The sequence below is a fragment of the Polyodon spathula genome, chromosome 4 (genome assembly GCF_017654505.1).
Source record: "Polyodon spathula isolate WHYD16114869_AA chromosome 4, ASM1765450v1, whole genome shotgun sequence".
NCBI lineage: Eukaryota > Metazoa > Chordata > Actinopteri > Acipenseriformes > Polyodontidae > Polyodon > Polyodon spathula.
In genome coordinates, this window is record NC_054537.1 from 69,387,945 (window position 1) to 69,411,886 (window position 23,942).

At 37.5% G+C, this 23,942-nt stretch overlaps 2 protein-coding genes and 1 long non-coding RNA gene across 5 annotated transcripts in view; 1 reads left to right on the forward strand and 2 right to left on the reverse strand.

Annotated features, from left to right (window-relative positions):
- glb1 (galactosidase, beta 1) overlaps positions 1-1,141 on the forward strand; it is a 43,987-nt gene extending 42,846 nt beyond the window's left edge. For both annotated transcript variants that reach the window (XM_041248467.1, XM_041248468.1), the window contains one exon: positions 82-1,141. In XM_041248467.1, coding sequence (XP_041104401.1) covers positions 82-342 — 261 coding nt within the window. In that variant the 3' untranslated portion in view covers positions 343-1,141. The remainder of the gene's footprint in view (positions 1-81) is intronic.
- An 8,373-nt stretch (positions 1,142-9,514) lies between these two features.
- Positions 9,515-12,871, reverse strand: LOC121314793 (C-C chemokine receptor type 4-like). Its single transcript, XM_041248470.1, has one exon. The coding sequence runs from the start codon at positions 11,991-11,993 to the stop codon at positions 10,929-10,931; it is 1,065 nt and encodes a 354-aa protein (XP_041104404.1). The 5' UTR covers positions 11,994-12,871; the 3' UTR covers positions 9,515-10,928.
- Positions 12,872-14,450: 1,579 nt separating this feature from the next.
- On the reverse strand, positions 14,451-19,466 carry LOC121313856. Of its 2 annotated transcripts, XR_005950056.1 has the most exons (4): positions 19,320-19,466; positions 16,743-16,771; positions 15,845-15,937; positions 14,451-14,953 (listed from the first exon to the last, which is right to left on the reverse strand). It is a non-coding gene; the product is annotated as an uncharacterized LOC121313856 (long non-coding RNA). The 2 variants fall into 2 exon arrangements; XR_005950055.1 differs by lacking the exon at positions 14,451-14,953 and having other exon boundaries at positions 15,261-15,937.
- Positions 19,467-23,942: the final 4,476 nt, after the last annotated feature.

Sequence of the window (23,942 nt, forward strand, 5' to 3'; positions counted from 1 at the left end):
AAGAAGACAGTTGAAATGTTAAATTATATTTGAAGCTATTAATCAGTGTACTGCAGCTTTATCAGTTGTTTTTCTTTACAGGGTCAAGTTTGGATCAATGGGTTTAATGTCGGTCGGTACTGGCCGGCCAGAGGCCCTCAAGTGACCTTGTACGTCCCAGCTCACATCCTGAGTACAACGGCACCCAACAACCTCACAGTGCTGGAACTGGAGAGCTCTCCCTGTGACTCAGGGCCCTGCACTGTGGAGTTTGTGGATACACCTCTCTTGAATGCTACAGTGGCACACTCCACACTACAGAAAGAGTTGTTTGTTAAGGACACCTGGCTTCATTCCAATTGAACAATGGGATGCCAGTAATAGAAAATGCGCATGTGATTATGGGCTTCATATCCTCTGACAGATTTGCACGTCATTATCTTTTAATTGCTTCTGTTTTCCCCTGTTTGCCTCTAGTTCTGAGAAACATGATGCACAGATGCAACTCTTTTAGCTGCAGAGCCCCAAACCCTAGGTTTTGCTGACTGGCAACAAGTGGTTTTAAAACCATATATGTATATTTCACAGCAAAATGTTAGACAGTTTGTGAGTTTGTTCTACTTTGTGGAATGTGTGATAAAGGATGTGTCCATTATCTCATGTTCTGAAGTGCTTAATGGGATTGGAAAATTATACTCTGGGTGGCAAATACAGAAATCAGCCACTCAGCATGCCAATTTAAGTTTAATCTCTGTTAACAAAGACCTGGAAATTATTGTACTCTCAAAATTGCATTCTGTGCATACTTTAACTGATAAAATAAATTAGTACATGTACTCAAAGTCCACTTCCCAGACTTTGAAAACAGACCCTTAAAAGTGTATGCAGTTCTTATTGTAGCATTGTGTTTCTGTCTTTCTGGATTTTTCCACTGTGGAAAAATGAAAGAAATTATAGAACATCACCTTTAAATATTTGCTCAATTAAATACTTTAGATATATCTAATGTTCCCTAAAATGTACCCCCAAAAGCACCACTTGAAAAAACAGGTGAACCAGCTTAAAGCCCATTTCTAAATGTTAGAATTCTCACTCTGTTTCTGCATGTGTATGATAATGTATATGACAACCATTCAGGGAATTTTAATATGTGCCAGCTACTAATGTTATGTACATGTTGATTTTTTGTAAAAATAATATAAAAAATTATAATATATATATATATCTATATATATATATATATATATATATATATTACTTTAACTTTTTCAGTGAAAGAAAAGGCTTCTGAGCGAGCAAGAAGCCAGACAATCAGTAAGATTCCATTTACCTGCACACACAACAATGCATCAAATGAATGTGTATTGTAATTATTACTAGTTTTATGTGAGAGTAAAAAAAAAACACATTTCAATTCAAATGTTTACTTTCTTTTTTTTTAAAATTTTTGACCGTAAATAAAATGTAAAAAAGTCAGAGATCATTATTCATCAACACATGGAAAAAGTAGCAGTTCCTCTGTAGGAGGAAATGTAAAAACAAAACCTAAATTATTCATTGTTACTGATTTATTTATCTTGGAAATTCATTTTACAGAAGAGGATGGTCATTTAGGTCCCTTTTATAGATTTTTTTTTTTTTTTTTTTTATATTTGTGTTAACTTTTTTTTTTTTTTTTTTTTTTGATGTGCTGAAAGAAGTAGACCCAAATAGATATTATTAAATAAACACGTTTTATCAAACATTTAAAAGTTTACACTTTCTGTGCTCTCAGGAGGTCTTAGTAGTTATGTCACTTTCTAGATCATTTTACCTCAGCAATGCATTCTGTATCTATGGCCAAAACTTTTGCATTATTTCATTAGCATTATGTCCGAGATTGTCAACCTGCCTATTAAAGAACTGCTTCATTGACACTTCAGTACAAAAAGAGGACATTCTAGGTTTCCCAGGATGCTTAGAACACATCAGCGTAATCTGGCAACAAATTCTCAGCTAACAAGGAGAGGAAGGAGCTCCATGTGACATTCCTGGGATTGGCATATGGTTCAGTGCCACATGAACTTCTTTGGGCAGCGTTTGATTTTTTCAGCATACCGATGACAATAACACATTTAGTGAAAGCCTACTTTGGAGATTTGCAATTTAGTTTTTCAACTTCAGAATTTAGCACTACATGGCAATGCCTAGAAGTTGGAATAATGACAGGATGTACCATTTCTGCACTAGCTTTTACCAAGGCAATGGAAGTAATGATTAGGGCATCACAATGGGTAGTGGGAGGAGAGCGCTTGACTTCTGGTATGCAACTTCCACCAATTAGAGCATACATGGATGACATGACTACAACAGTAGCCTGCACTAATCGGTTATTGGGCAAATTAACCAATAACATTGAATGGGCATGAATGCATTTCAAGTCCACAAAATCAAGGAGTATATAATTAAAAGTAAAGTATTACATAAAAGGTTCTATGTTAATGGTGAGGCAATGCCAGCAGTGACCGAGAAAAAGTCTTGGGAGATGGTACGACCAGGATCTAAAGGACAGTTTGTGTGGGAGAAGTTAGACAACAAGCAGTGGAAGGGTTGAAGAGCATAGACAGCAGCGCTTTACCGGGCAAACTGAAACTCTGGTGCTTTCAGTTTGGTCTACTGCCAAGACTGCTGTGGCCACAGACTGTGAGAAGCTCAAAGCTTTAATCAGTTCATACGTCGGGAAATGGTTGGGAGTTCCACGCTGCCTCAGCAGAATGGGACTTTATGGTAAAGGAATACTTCAGCTACCAGTCTGCTCTAACCGAGGAGTTTAAGTGCGCGAAGGTCCGCCTGGAAATGACATTAGTAGTTTCACGCGACAAATGTGTTGAAAACTAGAAGAAAGTGGACGGCAAAGAAAACTGTGGAAGATGCTAAGGCGGCCCTTCAAATCTTTGATATTATGGGGCAAGTTCAGCATGGAAGAGGGAGTCTTGTCTCAGTTCAGCTCCTCCTACATGGCACAAGGCATCCCCAGCTCAACAGAGGAATCTGGTAGTCAACGAGGTGCAAAAGGAGGAGGTGTGTAGCCGTTTCCCAGGCCCAGCAGGGAGAATGGATCAGGTGGGAAAGTGTGGAACAATGCAAGATTGGCTGGCAAGACAATGGAACAGAGCAGGATCAGTTTCCTTATCAGATCAACATATGATGTTCTCCCATCTCTGCAGAACCTAAATTTCTGGGTGGGTGAGGATCCCTCATGTCCTTTGTGTTCATCACCTGCAACATTAAGGCACATTTTGACAGGATGTAAGGTGGGTCTTAGCCAAGGACGGTTTACTTGGCGCCATGACCAGGTGCTGCGATGTTTGGCCTTAGCATTGGAAGACAAGTAACCTGACCAATAAGTTGCCACCAGTTCCATCAAAGCATTACAAACAAGACAATATTCCTCCATCCAGGAGAGCAACCACCAAGAAAAGGTGTTAAAACCAAGCCTGGCCCAGCACAACTGGAAGCTCCTAGAGACTGGAAAATGCTGGCAGATGTTGGCCAACGGATTATTTTTCCACCCAAGATTGCCACCACTAACCTTCGACCAGACATTGTCTTGCGTGCTGATCCAGACCACCTTGTTCACCTGGTAAAGTTAACAGTGCCATGGGAGGATGCTGTGGATGAGGCGTACGAGAGGAAGAAACTTTGGTTGCTCAACTAGCTGCTGAAGCAGAACAGTGAGGATGAACAGTCCGGGTTTACCCAGTGGAGGTGGGTTGTCGAGGCACACTCTACAACCCGGTTTCTCAGAGATTCTGGTTCAGAGGCCAAGAGTTGTGTCGCACTGTGAAGAGCTTATCTGAAGCAACAGAAAGGAGCAGCGACTGGCTGTAGTTGAGACGGAAAAATTCTGGCTGGGGATCTCAAGCACAATAGAAAGAAAGCAATGCTGATGTACGGGTAAGTAAGCTGAGCTGAGCTGAGTGGGGGGATGGAGGGGGGTGATGCTGGGACACCAGAATCACTGTTGAACCCTTTTGAGGTGTCGTGGGCTAGTCGACGAAACACCAAGGACGGAAGGTGCCCATTTGAAGACCCCAGAGATGTACCACACTTACCTCAATCTAGACGGTTGTCATGCTGATGCGCTGGGGAGACCTAACTGTGGTTGATCCCTGCAGCCAGCATCGCAGCCGTTGTGTGTGCTTATGCGCTGGGGAGGCAAAATAAGCTGATCCCTGGAGCTAGCATTACACTTCAGCCATCAACAGTTAAACGAGGCAGTCTTCCCAGCGACAGCGAGTGGAAGCGACAGCGAGTGGGAGAAGTACAGGCGTGGAAAAGTACAGAGCAGTTTCGAAGCAGAAAGGAGAAATTGCATCTTGAATTGCTTTAATCAGAAAACAGAAGACATTGGGGAAACACAGCAGCAGCTCAAAGTCAAACAGCCGCGTGTGTTTTTCTGATAACAAACAAGCTGAAACTCGGAGCAGCTGATTCAAATTCAGCGCCGTTCTGAGACACGGGCGAGGGGAGGAGCCAACAGCACAGCAGAACAACGCAGTTAAATGAGGCAGTCTTCCCAGCGACAGCGAGTGGGAGAAGTACAGGCGTGGAAAAGTACAGAGCAGTTTCGAAGCAGTTTGAAAGCAGGTTGACGGCTGCAGAAGAAACTAAACTTAAAAAAAAAAAAAAAAAAAAAACCCTCAACATGGTCTTCAAGCCAGTAATCTGTGACACCTGCTTGATGTGGGAAATCCGAGAAAACCCAGCGGAGCTAAACCAAGTGTGCGTAAAGTGCCGCACGATCCAGGATTTGCATAAACTAGTAAGTATGCTAGAAATGGAGCTGGAAGAAGTGAGACAGCAACAGGATCTTGAGGAACTGGCACACCCACAATTCATGGAAGTCTGCATCACCCCTAACAGACTGAAAGCCACCAGGGAGATAGAAGGTCAGAACAGCTGGGTTCAGGTAGGCAGAAGCAGGGAAAAAAAGAAACTTCGTCAAACACAACCACCAGAAATCAAAACAACCAACAGATTTGAGTCACTTCAGAATTTTGATGAGCAGAACCAACAACAAGAGAATGAAAGGAACAACATCCAGGACCCTATTGACAGTGGTGACCAGACAGCAAAAAGAAGGGAGGTCATGATTGTTGGGGACTCCATATTGAGAAACACAGCAAGTTCAATTTGCAGTTTGGACCCCCTTACTACAACAGTGTGCTGCCTTCCGGGAGCCTCGGTCAAGCACATCACTGAAAACGTGGACAGGCTCCTAGAACGAACAGGAGACGACCCGGTAGTAGTCGTCCACATCGGTACAAACAACATTGGAAGAGACAGACCAAAATCCCTGCAAAACAAATTCAGAGAGCTAGGAAGGAAATTAAAAGAGAAAACCAAAACTGTGGTATTTTCTGGTATACTACCCGCACCTTGCAAAGGACCATATGGACAGCTGGAAATAATTAATCAAAACGCATGGCTGAAGACGTGGTGCACACGGGAAGGCTTCACCTATCTTGATCATTGGACCACATTCTACAACGAGGACTATCTGTATAGACGGGATGGACTGCATTTAAATAACAAGGGAACTAGTCTACTCGGAGAAAAGATCCTCGAGCAGGTTCGGAAGCATTTAAACTAGAAAGGAAGGGGGGAGAAATCAACAAAAAAACAGAAGGGAGACCGCATCAAAACAAGAACAACAACTCAGGTAAGACAACCATTAAATGTATTTATCTAAATGCTAGAAGTATCAGAAACAAAATTCTAGAACTTGAAGCTACTGCACTAACAGGTAACTATGATGTGATAGGTGTTACAGAAACGTGGTTATCTGAGAGTGATGGGGACGAATATAATATTTGTGGGTATACACTGTATAGGAAAGACAGGCAGGACAGAAGAGGAGGAGGGGTAGCGCTATACATAAGAAACAGTCTTGAAGCCCAGGTGTTAAACCTGGACAAAGAAAATAAAACCGAATCAATATGGGTCAGAATAACAGACAAAAATTCAAAAGGCATAATAATAGGAGCATGCTATAGACCGCCAGATTCAGACGGTGAGCAAAATAATCTGTTATACAATGACATTAGAAATGTGTGTAGCAAAGGAGAAGCCATACTAATGGGGGATTTCAACTTCCCCCATATAAAATGGGAAAACCCGGTGGGTAGCGCGAAGGATGAAATAGAAATGGTGGAAATGACAAATGACTGCTTCCTAACACAATTTGTCAAGGCACCCACTAGAGGGGAGGCATGCCTTGATTTAGTCTTTTCAAATAACGAAGATAGAATAACTAAAACAGAGGTCAGAGAACCACTGGCAAACTCAGACCACAACATGGTCTCATTTGAAGTGTTTTTTAAATCCCCAAAAGTAAAGACTAAAGCTAAGGTTTACAATTTTAGAAAAGCAAACTATGAAGGTATGAAACAGAGACTAACAGAAGTAGATTGGAGTAAAATAGAGAAAACACCCACAGAAGAAGGATGGTTGTTCTTCAAAAATGTAGTACTAGAGGCGCAAAACAATTATATCCCTAAAGTAGACAAATCTAAATGTAAAACTAAATTGCCAAAATGGTTTAATAGATCAATTAAAAAAAATATTCAGCGAAAAAAGGCACTTTACAGAGCATTAAAAAAGGACCAAAAAGAAAGTACGCAGAAAGAGTACACAGAACTGCAAACGCAAGTCAAAAAGGAAGTTAGAAAGGCCAAGAGAGAAATAGAAATAAACATTGCTAAGGGAGCTAAAACCAATTCCAAAATGTTTTTCCAATATTACAACAGCAAGAGAACATTCAAAGAGGAGATTAAATGTTTAAGAGATACAAATGGCAAAATCGTAGAGGAAGAAAAAAAAATAGCAAATATGTTAAATGATTACTTTTCACAAGTTTTTACAAAGGAAGATACTGACAACATGCCCCACATGTCATCCAGTTCCTATCCAGTTTTAAATAACTTTAGCATAACTGAGGCAGAAGTGTTAAAGGGACTAGGAGCTCTTAAAATAAACAAATCCCCTGGGCTGGATGAGATCCTCCCAGTAGTACTCAAAGAAATGAAAGAAGTAATTTACAAACCGCTAACCAAGATCATGCAGCAGTCTCTTGACACAGGGGTGGTACCGACAGACTGGAAAACTGCAAACGTAATACCGATCCACAAAAAGGGAAACAAAACTGAACCAGGTAACTACAGACCAGTAAGCCTGACTTCTATTATATGCAAACTTATGGAAACTATAATAAGATCCAAAATGGAAAATTACCTATATGGTAACAGGGTCCTGGGAGACAGTCAACATGGTTTTAGGAAAGGGAGATCGTGCCTAACTAACTTGCTTGATTTTTTTGAGGATGCAACATCGATAATGGATAATTGCAAAGCATATGACATGGTTTATTTAGATTTCCAGAAAGCTTTTGACAAAGTCCCGCACAAAAGATTAATTCTCAAACTGAACGCAGTTGGGATTCAAGGAAACACATGTACATGGATTAGGGAGTGGTTAACATGTAGAAAACAGAAAGTACTGATTAGAGGAAAAACCTCAGAATGGAGTGTGGTAACCAGCGGTGTACCACAGGGATCAGTATTAGGTCCTCTGCTATTCCTAATCTACATTAATGATTTAGATTCTGGTATAGTAAGCAAACTTGTTAAATTTGCAGACGACACAAAAGTAGGAGGAGTGGCAAACACTGTTGCAGCAGCAAAGGTCATTCAAAATGATCTAGACAAGATTCAGAACTGGGCAGACACATGGCAAATGACATTTAATAGAGAAAAGTGTAAGGTACTGCACGCAGGAAATAAAAATGTACATTATAAATATCATATGGGAGATATTGAAATTGGAGAAGGAATCTATGAAAACGACCTTGGAGTTTTTGTTGACTCAGAAATGTCTTCATCTAGACAATGTGGGGAAGCTATAAAAAAGGCTAACAAGATGCTCAGATACATTGTGAAAAGTGTTGAATTTAAATCAAGGGAAGTAATGTTAAAACTGTACAATGCACTAGTAAGACCTCATCTTGAATATTGTGTTCAGTTCTGGTCACCTCGCTATAAAAAAGATATTGCTGCTCTAGAAAGAGTGCAAAGAAGAGCGACCAGAATTATTCCGGGCTTAAAAGGCATGTCATATGCAGACAGGCTAAAATAATTGAATCTGTTCAGTCTTGAACAAAGAAGACTACGTGGCGACCTAATTCAAGCATTCAAAATTCTAAAAGGTATTGACAGTGTCGACCCAAGGGACTTTTTCAGCCTGAAAAAAGAAACAAGGACCAGGGGTCACAAATGGAGTTTAGAAAAAGGGGCATTCAGAACAGAAAATAGGAGACACTTTTTTACACAGAGAATTGTGAGGGTCTGGAATCAACTCCCCAGTAATGTTGTTGAAGCTGACACCCTGGGATCCTTCAAGAAGCTGCTTGATGAGATTTTGGGATCAATAAGCTACTAACAACCAAAAGAGCAAGATGGGCCGAATGGCCTCCTCTCGTTTGTAAACTTTCTTATGTTCTTATGTACATCATCAGATGGAAAAAAACACAAACGGATGGAGATGCAGACGGATCACATTAGTTTACTGTAAAGCTACGTCTTACTTGGTGCTTATCTTGGTGAGCCGAGTTCAAGTCAGCATGAAGTTTTAACACTACTCTCATGTAATGAAAACACTATGTAACACAATTTTTGTTTCTGGGTAGTAAGTGTTATTTCCTAATTGCTTATGCCTCAAAAGTACAGAAAATGGCTATTATTCCCCACAAACTTTGCTTTTGTGACCAGGACAGTGATATTTCAAAATATCAGTATTTTCAATGGGAAAATGGGCAAATGTATGTCTTTTCGTTCACATAAAGTCAGAAAAAAACAATATATGAATCCAAATTAACATGTATTTATACTAAAGTAATACAGTAAATACAGTATAATCGTAAATCTCGAAAAACTACTCACTTCTAAATCTTTTGTAGTCATCTTTGTATTAGTTTAGTATAAATACATGTTAATTTGGATTCATATATTGTTTTTTCTGACTTTATGAGAACGAAAACACACACATTTTCCCATTTTCCCATTGGAAATAGTGATATTTTGAAATATCACTGTCCTGGTCACAAAAGCAAAGTTTGTGGGGAATAATAGCCATTTTCTATACTTTTGAGGCATAAGCAATTAGGAAATAACACTTACTACCCAGAAACAAAAAATGTTTTTTTTTTTTGTTACACAGTGAAATCATGTAATAAAATATATCAAAAGTCTACCAGAAGCCATAATAGTAGTATTATTTATTTATTTATTTATTTATTTATGTCTTAGCAGACAAAATTAACCAGGGTGACTTACAGTTGTATACAAAAAATACATAAAGAACTAGAGTACAATTAAGTGCAAGATGCAAAATACAATGACTTCAGCCCTAATAAGAGCAAATACAAAACACAGTACGATTTGATATAGGGGAAGTGCAAGAGCAGATAACAGTGTTGATAGTTACATCAGGGTTAGATACGAGTGCAAGTGAAATACAAGATACTACAGATTGGGTTAAGTGCAGGAATAAATATAAAAATGACCTTAAGATGTCTTAGGCCCTGGTTGAAGTGAATCATTTTTGGAGACAGAAATGGAAACACCCACTGTTTCAACAACTATATCGGGCAGTTATTCAGTTGGGGTATTTTAATGTAAACGGGAGGGTTGTCCTCATCTTATTGTTTGGTAATGTAAGAAGTAATTTCAGTCACATAGTAATAGTTTCTTAAACATCAAACACCCAACATTTTTGTGTTAGGCAACCCTTTAACCTTCTGATTTAAATTGAACTACCTCAGTATATCAAGTTTATTACTTGACATATCAGTACTGTTTAGCAACAGTAAGCAGTGTATTTGTGTGGTTTGTGAATAGTGGTTCAACGGAAATTGTGAAATGCCAAATCAGCTTTATTGTTAGGCCAGAAAATGAAATAATCTTTTTTATACACTGATATTACTGCAAAAGTGTGTTTTTTTTTTTTCCTACAATACAAATACAGCTTTGCTGAGACATAAAAAACACAACACATATTTACCACAATGTATAAAAATGAAAAAAATCTTACAAACAGGTGGAATTACATTGAGTTTATATTTACAATGAAAACAGGTCAATTTTTAATCAGCAGTTAGTTCAGTACACTTTTATTATCTCCAAAAACAGTAAGTATATACTGTGCAGTTACAGCCATTGCAGTTTTCTGAACATTACAGTATTTACATCATTAGTTAGAACCTACATGAACACAAACATTTTTCTTGTAGCTGTCTACAGTTGAGCCTTCATTTATATTTGAGAAAAAAATACAACTCTTGAACAAGATTATGCTTAATTGATACCTGGATAATGTCGATTATACTATAAACAATGTTTGAAATATGATTGATTCTACTTGATTTTCCCTCTGAGCTTTTTAAAACGGGTTTGAGTTATACAGTACAAGGGATGTTAAATTAAACTATGCAGTCATGTATATAATATACAATACATTGGGGACATATTATATTCTGAAGATGATGGTATTTACAGTACCACTCAGACTTGAAACTCATTTTGAAACCACTCTCTTACATTGTATGACCAGTGTAGATTTCTCAGGACATCTAGATTTGGACTTGGAGGGTCAAGGATAACGGGGCTGTATCTTTTCCAGTATAGGCTATAGTGTACAGTTCTTTTTTTTAGTACTCAGATACCGATTTAAAATTACTTTTTCATCTAGTTCTAATTACAAAATTACACCGAAAACTTTATATCCATATGTAATAAACTATATTTCATGCACTGAAGCATTTTAAATTACTTTAATTAAATTTTAACTAAAATCAGTTACATTCTTATGATTCCATCAAAGATATTGGGGGAAATATACTATACAAGGATAATTCAATTGTATATGGCAGAGGAATGTTCAATTATGCTGGTTGATCTTGAGTACACTGAACTAGTGGTCGGTTGCAAATCTCTTAATGTCTTACAGTTTATAAATCTGAGTAGCAGTCTGGAGAGGTGCTTCTTAAACTTTTCTCCAGCAAACACATAGATCAATGGGTTCAAACAACTGTGGACATAGGCTATTGACTCTGTGACTTGAAGGCTTAAGTCAAGTCTCTTATTTGTTTCACAATCATCAAATACATGAAAGACCTGTAAAGCATCCAAAAAGGAAACAATATTATATGGAGTCCAGAAAAAGAAAAATACTATGACTACTAAAAAAACAAGTTTAATGGTTTGCTTTTTGACGGATCTGCAACTCAGTAATCTTTTTATGATACATGAATAACAGAAAACCATGATGCCAAATGGGATCAGCAGCCCCAGTACATTCATTTTAAAAATATGAAGTGCTTTCAGGGTTTTTATATTGGAATCTGGATAATTAGCTCTGCATGTGGTTATGTTGTCAGTGATCTCTTGATTGTATGTTATCTCTGGAAATGAAACCAAGACAGATGTTATCCAAACCACAATGCTTGCAATGGTGCCATACTTCACTGTTCTAGTTCTTAGTGCATACACTGCATGGACTATTGCAAGATACCTGTCTATGCTCATCAGGGTTACAAAAAAGATACCACTGTAGAAGCCAATACTGTAACACCCTAGGATTATTTTACACATCACATCCCCAAAAAGCCACTGATCTTTTGCATAATATGCCAGGAATGGAAGTGAGAAAACAAACAACAAATCGGAAACTGCCAAATTCAGAAGAGAAACATCAGTCATGCTCCTTAGTTTTACATCTCTGATCAATACCCACAAAACAAGAGCATTCCCTATAAGTCCTGTCACAAACAGTAAGGAGTAGACTGTTGGGAGGAAGGTAGACCCAATGTTGTCCTTAATACATGGAGCATGTTCTGATGAACTGTTGTAGTCAAACTCATCTTCAGAATAGATGTAGACGTACTCTGTACTTGTTTCCATTGTGGAGCCTATATCCATACCTAGGCTAAAAAATGTATAAGTTAGTCAAAGTGATTGTCCAGTAAAAACATTGAATATGTTCACAGATTAAGCTGTCTCCGTGAGCTACATTATGACCTGGCCTACTTCAGTAATGAAAGCTCTTACAGATTATAACTATGCAATAAATTATTTCTGTATTACAAGCTATAGAGGTTGTTAATACACTACAAAGATATACCACATCAACCTAGCTTCATTGCTTACAGTATTAACCTATAAAGTACACCACCCCATTATACAACATAATGAAGTATTTTGTATATATTCTGTATATATTCAGCCAGCCACAGAATCATCTGATATAATAAGACCTCCCCCCCATTATATAGTAATACTATAACCCATAGAATTAATCGTGTTTGCATTCACCAGTGGTTCCACAGATCTGTAGCGGTTAACAAACAGTCACAGTTTAGTCTATCCTATCTATGTTCTGTCTTGCTGGGTGCAGAGGTCCTGATTTAGAGAAAAAAAACTATCTGTATGGCACTTAAGATGAAAAAAAAAAGAAAACATTTTTGGAAGAAGTCAAAATTAAATTTACTTCTGAGATCTACAGTAGTTGGAAATTTTGTGGAGTGTGGAAGTGGTTCACATTAACTCTAGTGAGCTTAACCTGCAGTATGATAAATTGCAAGTTATTTAAGAGGATGGTGTATGCAATGGACTGGGGGTGTATAATTGTTATTGAAGTTGTTTTGTTTTTGTTTTTTGTTTTTTTTTGCGGTTGCTTAAAGTAAGTAGCAGGGTTCCAGAAAATATATCATGACATTTCCAGACGTGTTGCTAGAACTGCTTAACTAACATACTTCCTCTTTTTATTGTTAACATCCTGACAACTTTTTACACTTACAACTTAAAGAAGTATTTTTATAAATAATAATGGCATAAAAGATTGTTCTTTTTTAAACATCTCAAATAAAATGTATTATTTTATGGAATTACAATTAGTTCTTCTTATTCACAATGGAAATGGGCCAATTATCAATTATAATTTAGTACAGTACAGTTTTTTATATCCCAGAAAGCCATATAACAACCATTGCAAAATATGAATGACTTAACCATTGTGACACCAAATCACTGAAACCACGCTTACTCTGTATGACCATGTGACAAAGACGGCTGTAGTGGGGATGTCAGACCAGAAGAAACACACAGTACTGCGACATGGAATGATAAATGGATTCGCTGCTGTGCGGTTTATTATTATAAAATAAAACAGTACAAAAAAACAGGACACGGCACTGGCATCCAAAACAGAGACAAACAAAAACCAAACTACACAGACAAACACGGTGAGCTGATACTTTATCTATTCTTATTGTTACCTCCGTCTCCAATCCCGTTCTCCACTCACTGAACACACAACCCCGAGTGAATGAAAACATGCTGCTTTTATGCAGCTGTACCGAGCCTTGATTGCTAATCAATCATACAATTGGAGTCGCGGTACAACTGCACGTGAATTAATAAAGTGCAATTCTCCGTGCTCGCATATTATTACGTTAAGTTAAGCACGTTAAGTGCTGTGCAATCCTTGTGCCTAAATACAAATATATATTTTAAACACTCGTGTTTATATCCTGTATACTTATATCCAGACCTGTTTATATCCTGTATACCAATGACTATATACCAACATTAACACACAACATACAACACAAAATACACACAGGGGTGGGGCACTTTGCCACAAATCACTGCAGCTTTCTCAGCACATCTAGATTTGGCCGACGTGTGAAATCCCACAAAGCAGTTGGCGGGGTCAAGTGTAAATAAAAATGTACATTATAAATATCATATGGGAGATATTGAAATTGGAGAAGGAATCTATGAAAAAGACCTAGGAGTTTTTGTTGACTCAGAAATGTCTTCATCTAGACAATGTGGGGAAGCTATAAAAAAGGCTAACAAGATGCTCGGATACATTGTGAAAAGTGTTGAATTTAAATCAAGGGAAGTAATGTTAAAACTGTACAATGCACTAGTAAGACCTCATCTTGAATATTGTGTGCAGTTCTGGTCACCTCGCTATAAAAAAGATATTGCTGCTCTAGAAAGAGTGCAAAGAAGAGCGACCAGAATTATTCCGGGCTTAAAAGGCATGTCATATGCAGACAGGCTAAAAGAATTGAATCTGTTCAGTCTTGAACAAAGAAGACTACGTGGCGACCTAATTCAAGCATTCAAAATTCTAAAAGGTATTGACAGTGTCGACCCAAGGGACTTTTTCAGCCTGAAAAAAGAAACAAGGACCAGAGGTCACAAATGGAGTTTAGAAAAAGGGGCATTCAGAACAGAAAATAGGAGACACTTTTTTACACAGAGAATTGTGAGGGTCTGGAATCAACTCCCCAGTAATGTTGTTGAAGCTGACACCCTGGGATCCTTCAAGAAGCTGCTGGATGAGATTTTGGGATCAATAAGCTACTAACAACCAAACGAGCAAGATGGGCCGAATGGCCTCCTCTCGTTTGTAAACTTTCTTATGTTCTAATGGGGCTGTATCTCTTTTTAATGATTTGACAGGTTATTATAAATTCACCTGATGTATATTTAGCATATATACTAGGCCCTTCAAATCCACTGCGATGGGGAAAATAAGATTAGATTAAAGGCACTTGCATATTGATCCTATACCTTTTTTAATATACTCAGGTGATTAACTGGAACCCAAAAATCCACTGTGGAAGTGAGAAAACAAAAAAAAATCAAAACTGCCAAATTCAGAAGAGAAACATGAGTCATGCTCCTTAGTTTTACACATCTGATCAATACCCACAAAACAACAGCATCCCCTATAAGTCCTGTCACAAACAGTAAGGAGTAGACTGTTGGGAGGAAGGTAGACCCAATGTTGTCCTTATTACTTGGATGACAGCCATCAACTCTATGTAGTCAAAATTGTAGTAGTTCTGTGCTTCTTTCCATACCTAGACGATAAAATATATACATCGGTCATAGGGATTGCCCAGCAAGAAAACACTGAAACATTGAATATCTTCAAAGATGAAGCTGTCTCTGTGAGGCATAACCCACAGAATTCTGTGTCTTAAGCTCTTTGTGATACATGATTTTTATATTATAACTATAGTGGTTGTTAATATAATGACGATGGATGTGTGTCCTTGAATTTGTTGGTATTTTAAAAAGTGGTCAATTAAGCATTAAAGGCGATTAAAAAAAAAAAAAAAAAAAAATGGTAAAAACAAACAAACAAAATGCAACACAAGCCATTGACACATAACAACAAGGATGCAGAAACCATTAACAAGTAACAATCTGCATGTGTTTTAATTGGGTAAATCAGTGCGTTTACATGACAATTTTGACACCTTTAAAAAATTAAACTCTGATTTTAATTTAAAAACAAAAACAAAACAGAAAGCCCATTGCAATAATCTGTTTAGGAATTTTTATAAAAAATATATTGATGAAGTATGTTTCTGACTGCAATACCACAGTTATTTAAAAGAAATAAATAAATAAAACTTTTCGGCAAACTTGAACTCCTGTACCCACACTGACTGAGATTCAGCAATTTCAGAAGCTTTCATGAGCAAACCAGGGAGCAGCAGACGGACAATTGCCACACCTGTACAATACATACAATCCTATAGATTTGTGTTTTCCTTTTCTTTCTCTCCCACAAGGTGGTATGTTGCCCTTTTTTCTGCACGAAATGTTACCATAAATATTTGTATATTTAACTGCTTTGTTATTATATTGTTGATTAAAATGTAATTATTCTACAATGTACTGTCTAGTTAACAGACTGCAAACTTCTCACTTTTTATTTTGTACCCTATGCTGCTGATACTCACATTTCAGACCCTGGATTTAGCACCACAGAATCGCTGCTGTCCAAGAATGTTGCTGTGCATTAAACACCCTTTCTCTCTGCTTCCCCCAAACTTCTGCAAAAGGCATGAAAAAACATACTGTTTGCAACCAATGAGTGTGTTTTTGGCTTACGCGTGAACTGTATGATCTGGATTCACACAATTGACTCCAGCTAACCCAAAAATACACACAACTGTGTATTAACACTGGACATTATTACTGTAAACCATCTGAGTTTAATTCTGCATTTTACACATCGCTGAAGGAGGCAATGGGAAAAAATAGTTATTAATATAAGACCAATTATATAAAAGTTTACTTTAAATTGTATTACCACAACACTCAAATGTGTTTTATTTAATTTAATAATACAAGTAACTTGCTTACTGTGTCTATGTATCTGCAGTCCCTGAAATGTCAATAATTTATGACAAAAAATTACTTTTAAAAAAGCTAAACACAATCTTCGTGCTATAAGTTCACAGTATTTAAAAATAAACAGACAGTCTCATTGTGTTGCTTAAAAAAAAAGTTAGCACAATCAATTACTTGACAGTTATTTGCCTGACCTGTGTCATAGTGACTGTGCCCAACTTATATCTGGCTGGACTGAGAGAGGCTTGCCACACACCAAGATATTAGTTGGTTTGATGCAAAAATAGAATTTGAACTGCCACTACTGGAAAGTGAAACTTGCTATACTGTACACTCTACATAAACCCACTGACCAACTGAAAATGACCCCGTGTGGATAAGGAAGGCTAGTTTAATAGGCTAACTAGTAAACTTTGCTGGATGCTGTAGAAGGCAGAACAGACAGCAAATTGCAGTGTTGGAGAGCACATGTAACAGGCAGCATGGCAGAAGCACTCAACTCACCTGTTTAACAACACAAACGTCCACCTTACCTACAGAAAGTTAAAGAAAGGTGACAAGAAAAGTTGAAGTCTTATATTTTCCATGTATGGAAATATTTTGGTTTTTTTAACAGCACTGGGATTATTCTACGGTATTATTTGTGTTTAACAAAACTACACCAGTGTTTCTCAACCTATTTGACCCTGAGCCATATGCTAATGGATCAATGACACCACTGGTTGAGAGTTACATTTTGTTGCTAACTGCAAACTTAAACCGGGCTTACACTGCGCGATTTTTGCAATCGGAAGACGCAGCGCCACGCATACTTACCGATGAGTGTAGATCGGGGATTGCAAGCTACACACATTACAAGAGATATCTTGACGTGAACTGCGCCTATTTTAATTGCAGAGCCATAGACGTCATTCGGGAGAATTGTGGACTCAAGTGAGAAGACGATCGCTGTTGTCTGTGCATTGTTTTGAACAGAACAAAAGAAGAAAACACGGAGAAGATCCATTTGGACGCGCAATTGGCTTAATAGACGTGGCCAGTACGGACTGGTGATGCAACTCCAGTCGAGGTGCATTCAATAATACAATCTAATCTGTTCAAAAAATGCAACGCTCGCTCGTAGCACAAAATATTAATTAGATTAAAAGATTGGCCGTCAAGCGATCTTCATCAGAATACCAAATTCTAATTAATAATTTGAAAACTTTTAAACTAATAAATATTTTGTACTACGAGCGAGTGTTGCGCTTTTGAACAGACTAGAATGCAACATTAATAGTAGGCTACCTCAAGTTTCTTATAGGTTTAAATATGCAACAACGTAATCTACATTCTCTCTATTTCTCACACACATGCGCACCCCTCCTCGTATTTTGAATAAATTAGCAATACATGCATTCAGTAGGGGTTTGAAAGGGATATCGAATACGAGTGACTGTAGAAATTGATTACCAGGAGAGCACATACTACCACACGCAGTATCTGCTTAGGCGTTAACAAGTTATAACAATTATTTACTTACCAGGTACCTTCACTAGAGGAAATGTCACTGATGTCGGAGGAGCACAACCTTTTCCTTCACTGCTTTTGTTGCTAGCTTGTCCTATTGGCAGCTAGCAGCATTCGTCAAGAAATCGGCCCGTAGTCCCTCACACACCACGAATTGCTTTGCCGGGGGATAAAGTTTTCTGGCATGTTAGAAATTTGTCGGGACGTCGTAAGAGCGTCGGGCGATCCAGAAGCTATTAAAACAGGGCATCGTAGACCCTCTCACACTTATCGACCATTTTGTCCCCGGCAACCTCAATTTGTCCCAGATTTTAAGAAATTAGTCGCCGATTCCTCAGCTAGTCAGCGATCAGCAAAAATCGTGCAGTGTAATCCCGGCATTAGTGCAGTATTTTAACACAAGCACATACCAGTACCTGTACAGCTGTTTTAGCAACAACAGTCTTGTCCACTTACATCTGAATACAATTCATATTCTATGCAATCAAACAGTGCTATCTTCTGTGTGCCAATAACCCTCTTGTAGAATTCGGGACCTGTAATAGGTTTTCAATTATGGGGAATAGCCTGGGCAACAGATAACACACTGTAGTGTATAAGAACAAAAATCTCAATACAGAATCACAGTTTCAGAAGAAGCTGCACACCTCTTTACATTCATTTGAAAAAGGTAAATATATTTAAATGAAAATGTATATAAAGAATCACTTTAAAATATAAAATCGTTGTCACTGCTACTGTATATTATATAGGTAATATTTTTTTTTTAATAAATAAAAATAGCTGAGGGTGCTACATTACGGTTGTATGAGTAATACATTGCATTTAAAAAAAGAATACACAAGCAGGGCTACCACTAGCAACTCTGTAAACCTCCCATATTTCAGAGCTTTTAGCAACAACAGAGCCGCACTAAATACAGTTGTGCCTGCCTGTCCTTCCTACCTATATTTGAACAAAACTAATATTATATACAATTGTATCTGTGTTATTCATTCCAATCTATCCACCTCCTCATAAATATATTAAAAATAAAGATTGCAACAGTGTGTAATCAATAAGAAAGTGAGGGGTTAACGCCTTGGATTGCAGCAAAATTAATTAAAACCAGGCAGGTATAAACTATAGATATGACTGAAAAAAAACCCTGACATCCTGTAACAAATCGTTTATCTGTACCAAAAAGCTCTGCATTGTTACTAGTTTTGTAACACACTAGAGGTGTAGTATACAGCCGTGCCATCAGTTTAAACATCAAAAGATGTAACCAGCGATTGAACAAAGCAGCACAGCAGCAGTTTTGGTAATGTTGAGCTACCTGATATTATCCAATCAATTTAGAGATCTGAAAACATCCATGTTACCAGATAGTTACCGGTAATATAAGGCGCAGACAGACAGATTTTATGGCAGAAAAACTTAACATGATTTTGTCTGGCCTCAGATCTACTGTACTGGTCAATGCAGAGTTAGTATATTCAGAAAAGTTAAACAGGAAAATACAAATAGAAGGTCTGTTGAGCAATGTTATAATTTCATGGCAAATAATTTAAAAGAATACATAGTACTCACAAAAAAATATGAAGATGAACCACAGAGTGAAGATGTGTAACTTCAGATGTTCACAAGTGTCTGCCAAAAATGAGTTCTTCGGTTAATAGATTTCCTGTGCATACCTCAGTAATATCTATTTTAAACCAAGCACCTACAGCCCTGAGCTCCCTCCTTCAGTGACATTTATCACCCACCACATCTAATTAGTACATTCAAATTAGAGCCATCAGAAACTAGAAATGGTTAATTACTGTGACCTTGGAATTGTGAGAGCTAATTATGATTAGTTTATTAAGAGTGAGTTTAAAGGGAAAGGTGTGAAGGAGAAGGAAAGCCAGAAACATAAATCAGAGTAAAGGGAAATTAGGTACAAATCATTTGGTAAGAAAACCTTTCTGGTATAAAATGGTGTGACTTATTCAAAAGGAATAATGTTTTTTTTGTTTAAAATGGTCAGTCGATTGATCAGGGCGGATAAGTTTACTGTAATGTTTTTGTACTCTGTTTGCCAGAATATTTGTTAGAATTTTACAATCGCACAGTTAGAGAAACTGGTCTAAAACTGACACGATCAAATGGGTCCCAATTCGTTTCAGCAATCAAGGAGATGATGTTCCCAGGTATGGAGTAGGTAACTGTTTCTTAAATAAGACACAATTCTTTTGGATTTCCTTGGTGGTTAAAAATGGTCACTCTCTGAAAGCTTTGTGTTTCTAACTATCATCTGATTGACAATAAGGGAGAAGCTCTCATTGATTTAAATAAGAAACAAGCTTCAATCCTTGCTGCACAAAGGGTTCCATATGAAAAGTCAAATATGTGTGTGTGTGTGTATATATATATATCAATCAAATCAAATGAAACTTATCACTTATATTTGGATAAAATTCACTAGATGTGATTGAAAAATGACACTGTTGTGACTCTTGGTCTCCCAGTTCGTGGCCTGTCATTGACAGAGCCTGATTATACCGTCTCACCAGCTTTGAAATTGCTGGCTGTGAGCACCCAAGACGGTGAGCCACAGTACGCTGCCCTAGTCCAGCCTCAACATACAGATTGCACAAAAGCACTGCTCTCATAACAGAGGTGGCATAATTTTTTTTTCTGTGATTTTCTTTATAGCTTTTATTCAAGCTTGCAATTCAACAGCTGAAATCACTCCATATCCAGTGTACAATCAACTGTCTCACTAATTAGGTGATTTTATGTGCATATGCTTCAGTCCTAGTCACTCAAGCATATCATGGTCAAGAATGAATGATCGAGTGATTAAAAAGAAACCAAGAATTTTTGTCAATGTCCATGATTTATGTACCTATTTTTTTCCGGAAATAAATGGAAAACAGCTTAAAAAGTAAAGAAGACAGTTGAAATGTTAAATTATATTTGAAGCTATTTAAACAATGTATGCAGCTTTATCGTTTGTTTTTCTTTACAGGGTCAAGTTTGGATCAATGTTTATTTTGATGCTCGGTGTGTATATATATATATATATATATATATATATATATATATATATATATATATATATATATATATATATATATGAACAAAGTCTTTTCTAATATTCTGTACTGACATAAATAATTTTCCAAATACAACTATATTTAAAAGTAAGCCAGTCTTTACTTTAGCCTTGCTTATAGCGCAAATACTATTGTAGTAAAATGGTCGACCTCCATTGTCAGTGTGGTAGCTGCCAATTATTTATTTTTTTAAAATATGGATTTATATGACCAACACATGTGTGATAAGTAATACTGATGTTGTCATTTTGGCTTTTTAAACTATTATGTTATTTTCTTAAAAGGGACAATTGTATTAGAAAAGGAAACGTGAACTATTTATAACTTGACAAATATGACTCGCACTAAAACAGAAAAAAAGGGTAAGTAACTTTACATTACAAAAATACAGTGATAGTAAATGCATTTTAAAGAAATATACAAAAATTGCAAAACTCGCTTAAATCGATGTATTGTCTGTATTGCCAGCTATTGTGAAACTGCTCGCTCCTAACAGACCTGTTCAGTCAGTTGGTGCAATTAGTAAAGGTTTCTTTGCTGGATTTTCATGCATGTGATGACTTAAAGTTGTCAGGGTAACAGCATTATTGTTTTTTTTTTTTGTTTTTTTTACTGTCAAAAATGAACTTTAATGAGATTAATCCAAATATAAACATTTACAGTACATGGTTTTGTTGTTAACTACCAGTCTAAAATGATTAGAAGCATTGCAGTGTTTGAAATACTTGTTCTAGTAGTATCATCAATCTAATACCACAGAAAAGCAGCCAAATTGTTAGTAGCTTGTAGAGACAGGAAATACCTGACAGAGATATAAAGACAAAAACAGTAGTGTGATAAACAAACTGCACTGTGTACTGTACATAAAACAATTGACCTGCAGTAAATTACAATAAAATAATTGAACCGACATGTTCATAGATATCGTACATTATTACATGCACAGACATGGAATTATTTTCTTAGCTAAAACTATAATAAAGTACAGTAGACAAATGTTCTTGTAATGCCTTTATTAGTGATCTGCTTTTGGGTTGGCGGTGTTGCAATTTGTGGCAGACTTTGTCCCCTGCCTTCCTGTGAGAACTGGGTGTGAATGAGCAAACTATTATTAGAATATGTGCTTTGCTGGCAAGCAGCTGCCTACACCAGTGCTGAGGTTGAAAAATGAGAAAACAAATTAATAACAGATTTGGTTTGTTGGTAGTATGACGAGGGAACAAGGTGGTCAAACCTGAGAAATAGTTCTGCTGCATTTTTAAAGGTAAAGGAGGTTATGCTACAATCAGAATACTCGGTTCAGCGTTGGTCTCCACTCTCCAAAAATGGCATGGAGACTTTAGAGGAGCAGATATATATAAAACTTGGCACTGAGAGCAGAACCACAATGAGAGGTTAAGTGGAGACAGATTCAGGACAAGATATATAATTTTCTTATTTAAAATTTTGTCCATTTAAATTTTGCAATAAAATTGCCTACAGGTAAAACATATTGTCCTACCAGAGTGTAGATGTAGCCCCTGATACTGTACAACATCTTGTAGCATTGCATGGAAATTAGAGAGAGAGAGAGAGAGAGAGAGAGAGAGAGAGAGAGAGAGAGAGAGAGAGAGAGAGAGAGAGAGAGAGAGAGAGAGAGAGAGGGAGGGAGGGGGGTGGGGATTTTTGGATTTTCTTGATTGCTTTATTGTGGATGACTTTGGACTGTTCTGTAACCCTGTTGGCTGTTTTGACCTTGTTTTGGAAAACTACATGATTGTTATTTATGAACTCTGGACTTCCCCTTAAAAATAAACACACAGGTACCATCCTGTTTAAAATAACATTCAGTTTTGTGTCAATTGTGCTGTCCCTGCTCAAACTTGTGACCACAATATACCAAGAAGGAAGGACTTTGTCACAGGTTCCAATACAAATCTGATATATATATATATATTGAGGGTCGCAGTATAGCGAGAGACAGATACAACCACTACCACTGTACAACCACTACCCCATTTTTTCACAGGTGTCAAGGTCCAATATAAATCCTCTACGCAACCTGCTTTTTCTAATTTTTCATATAAAAAACAGCACACCATTTTAAATTGTACTGTGGAAGGTAATTTTTTTTCATCAACTTAAGTCTCCAATTAATTTCATGAATCTTTCTCTCCTTTCTCAAATGCCCAAACCTCTGCATTGAAAGAATCCATTCCCAACATAGGAGGCGTGCTGCTAGGGAGCTGACGTCATTGCCCTGTGACTTGCTAGTGCATTGCTTAAAAAAAAGCTTCAGCAAGTAGATATTTAATTTGCTTTGTGTTATTGTGCAATGCATGTGCATATGATAACAGTACGATATTAATGGTTGTTTTTTATTGTTTTGTATATTCGTGTTTATGATGTGCAGTACAAAATAAAATGAACAGTAATTCTAAGTGATTTTGTCTATGCATATTGCAGCTAAGTCATGCGCAATTAGACTGTAAAAATGGGGAGCCATCTCCGAATCCGCAGTATAGCGAGGGGCGATTTAACGTGGGGTGGGTGTACTTCAAATATACTTCTGTATGGGATATCCTGTTCAGAAATGTTAGCTTGCATAGTTTGGAGGGTGTGGAGCTGGGGGCTTCTAATTTCCTGTCAATTAGTACCTATTCTCTATTTAAGCCCTGATCACTTGCACCTTTGCTGTCTAGTGTTTCGTTTTTATAGCAAACGCTCAGACACCATCATTTCGTGCTTCACCGCTAATCGACACTGCCAAGATAGTATCAATTATTTTCCTACCTGCTCCAGTGATTCTTCTGATCATTCAGTTTCTCTATTCAGCCCCAGGATTTCCAACGTGAGTCTTTCCTGCTCCATCCAGTCTCCAGCCCAGCAACAGCTCCGCGCAGCTTCATTACTCAACTCGTCCGCGTCTTTATTAGAAAGACTGGTCCTCCGCTAAACTTTCAATGCTCCTTCGACAAGGCATCGACATTCCCGCCATCATCGATTGCCTTACCATAGCTCTATTTAAATCCACCACAAAGCTCTGTCAGCTGAATCTTTCTTTACTCCTCACTTGCAATCAGGCGCCCCTCCCCCGCTCCCTGAGCCAGCATAATTTACCGTTCCATCAGAA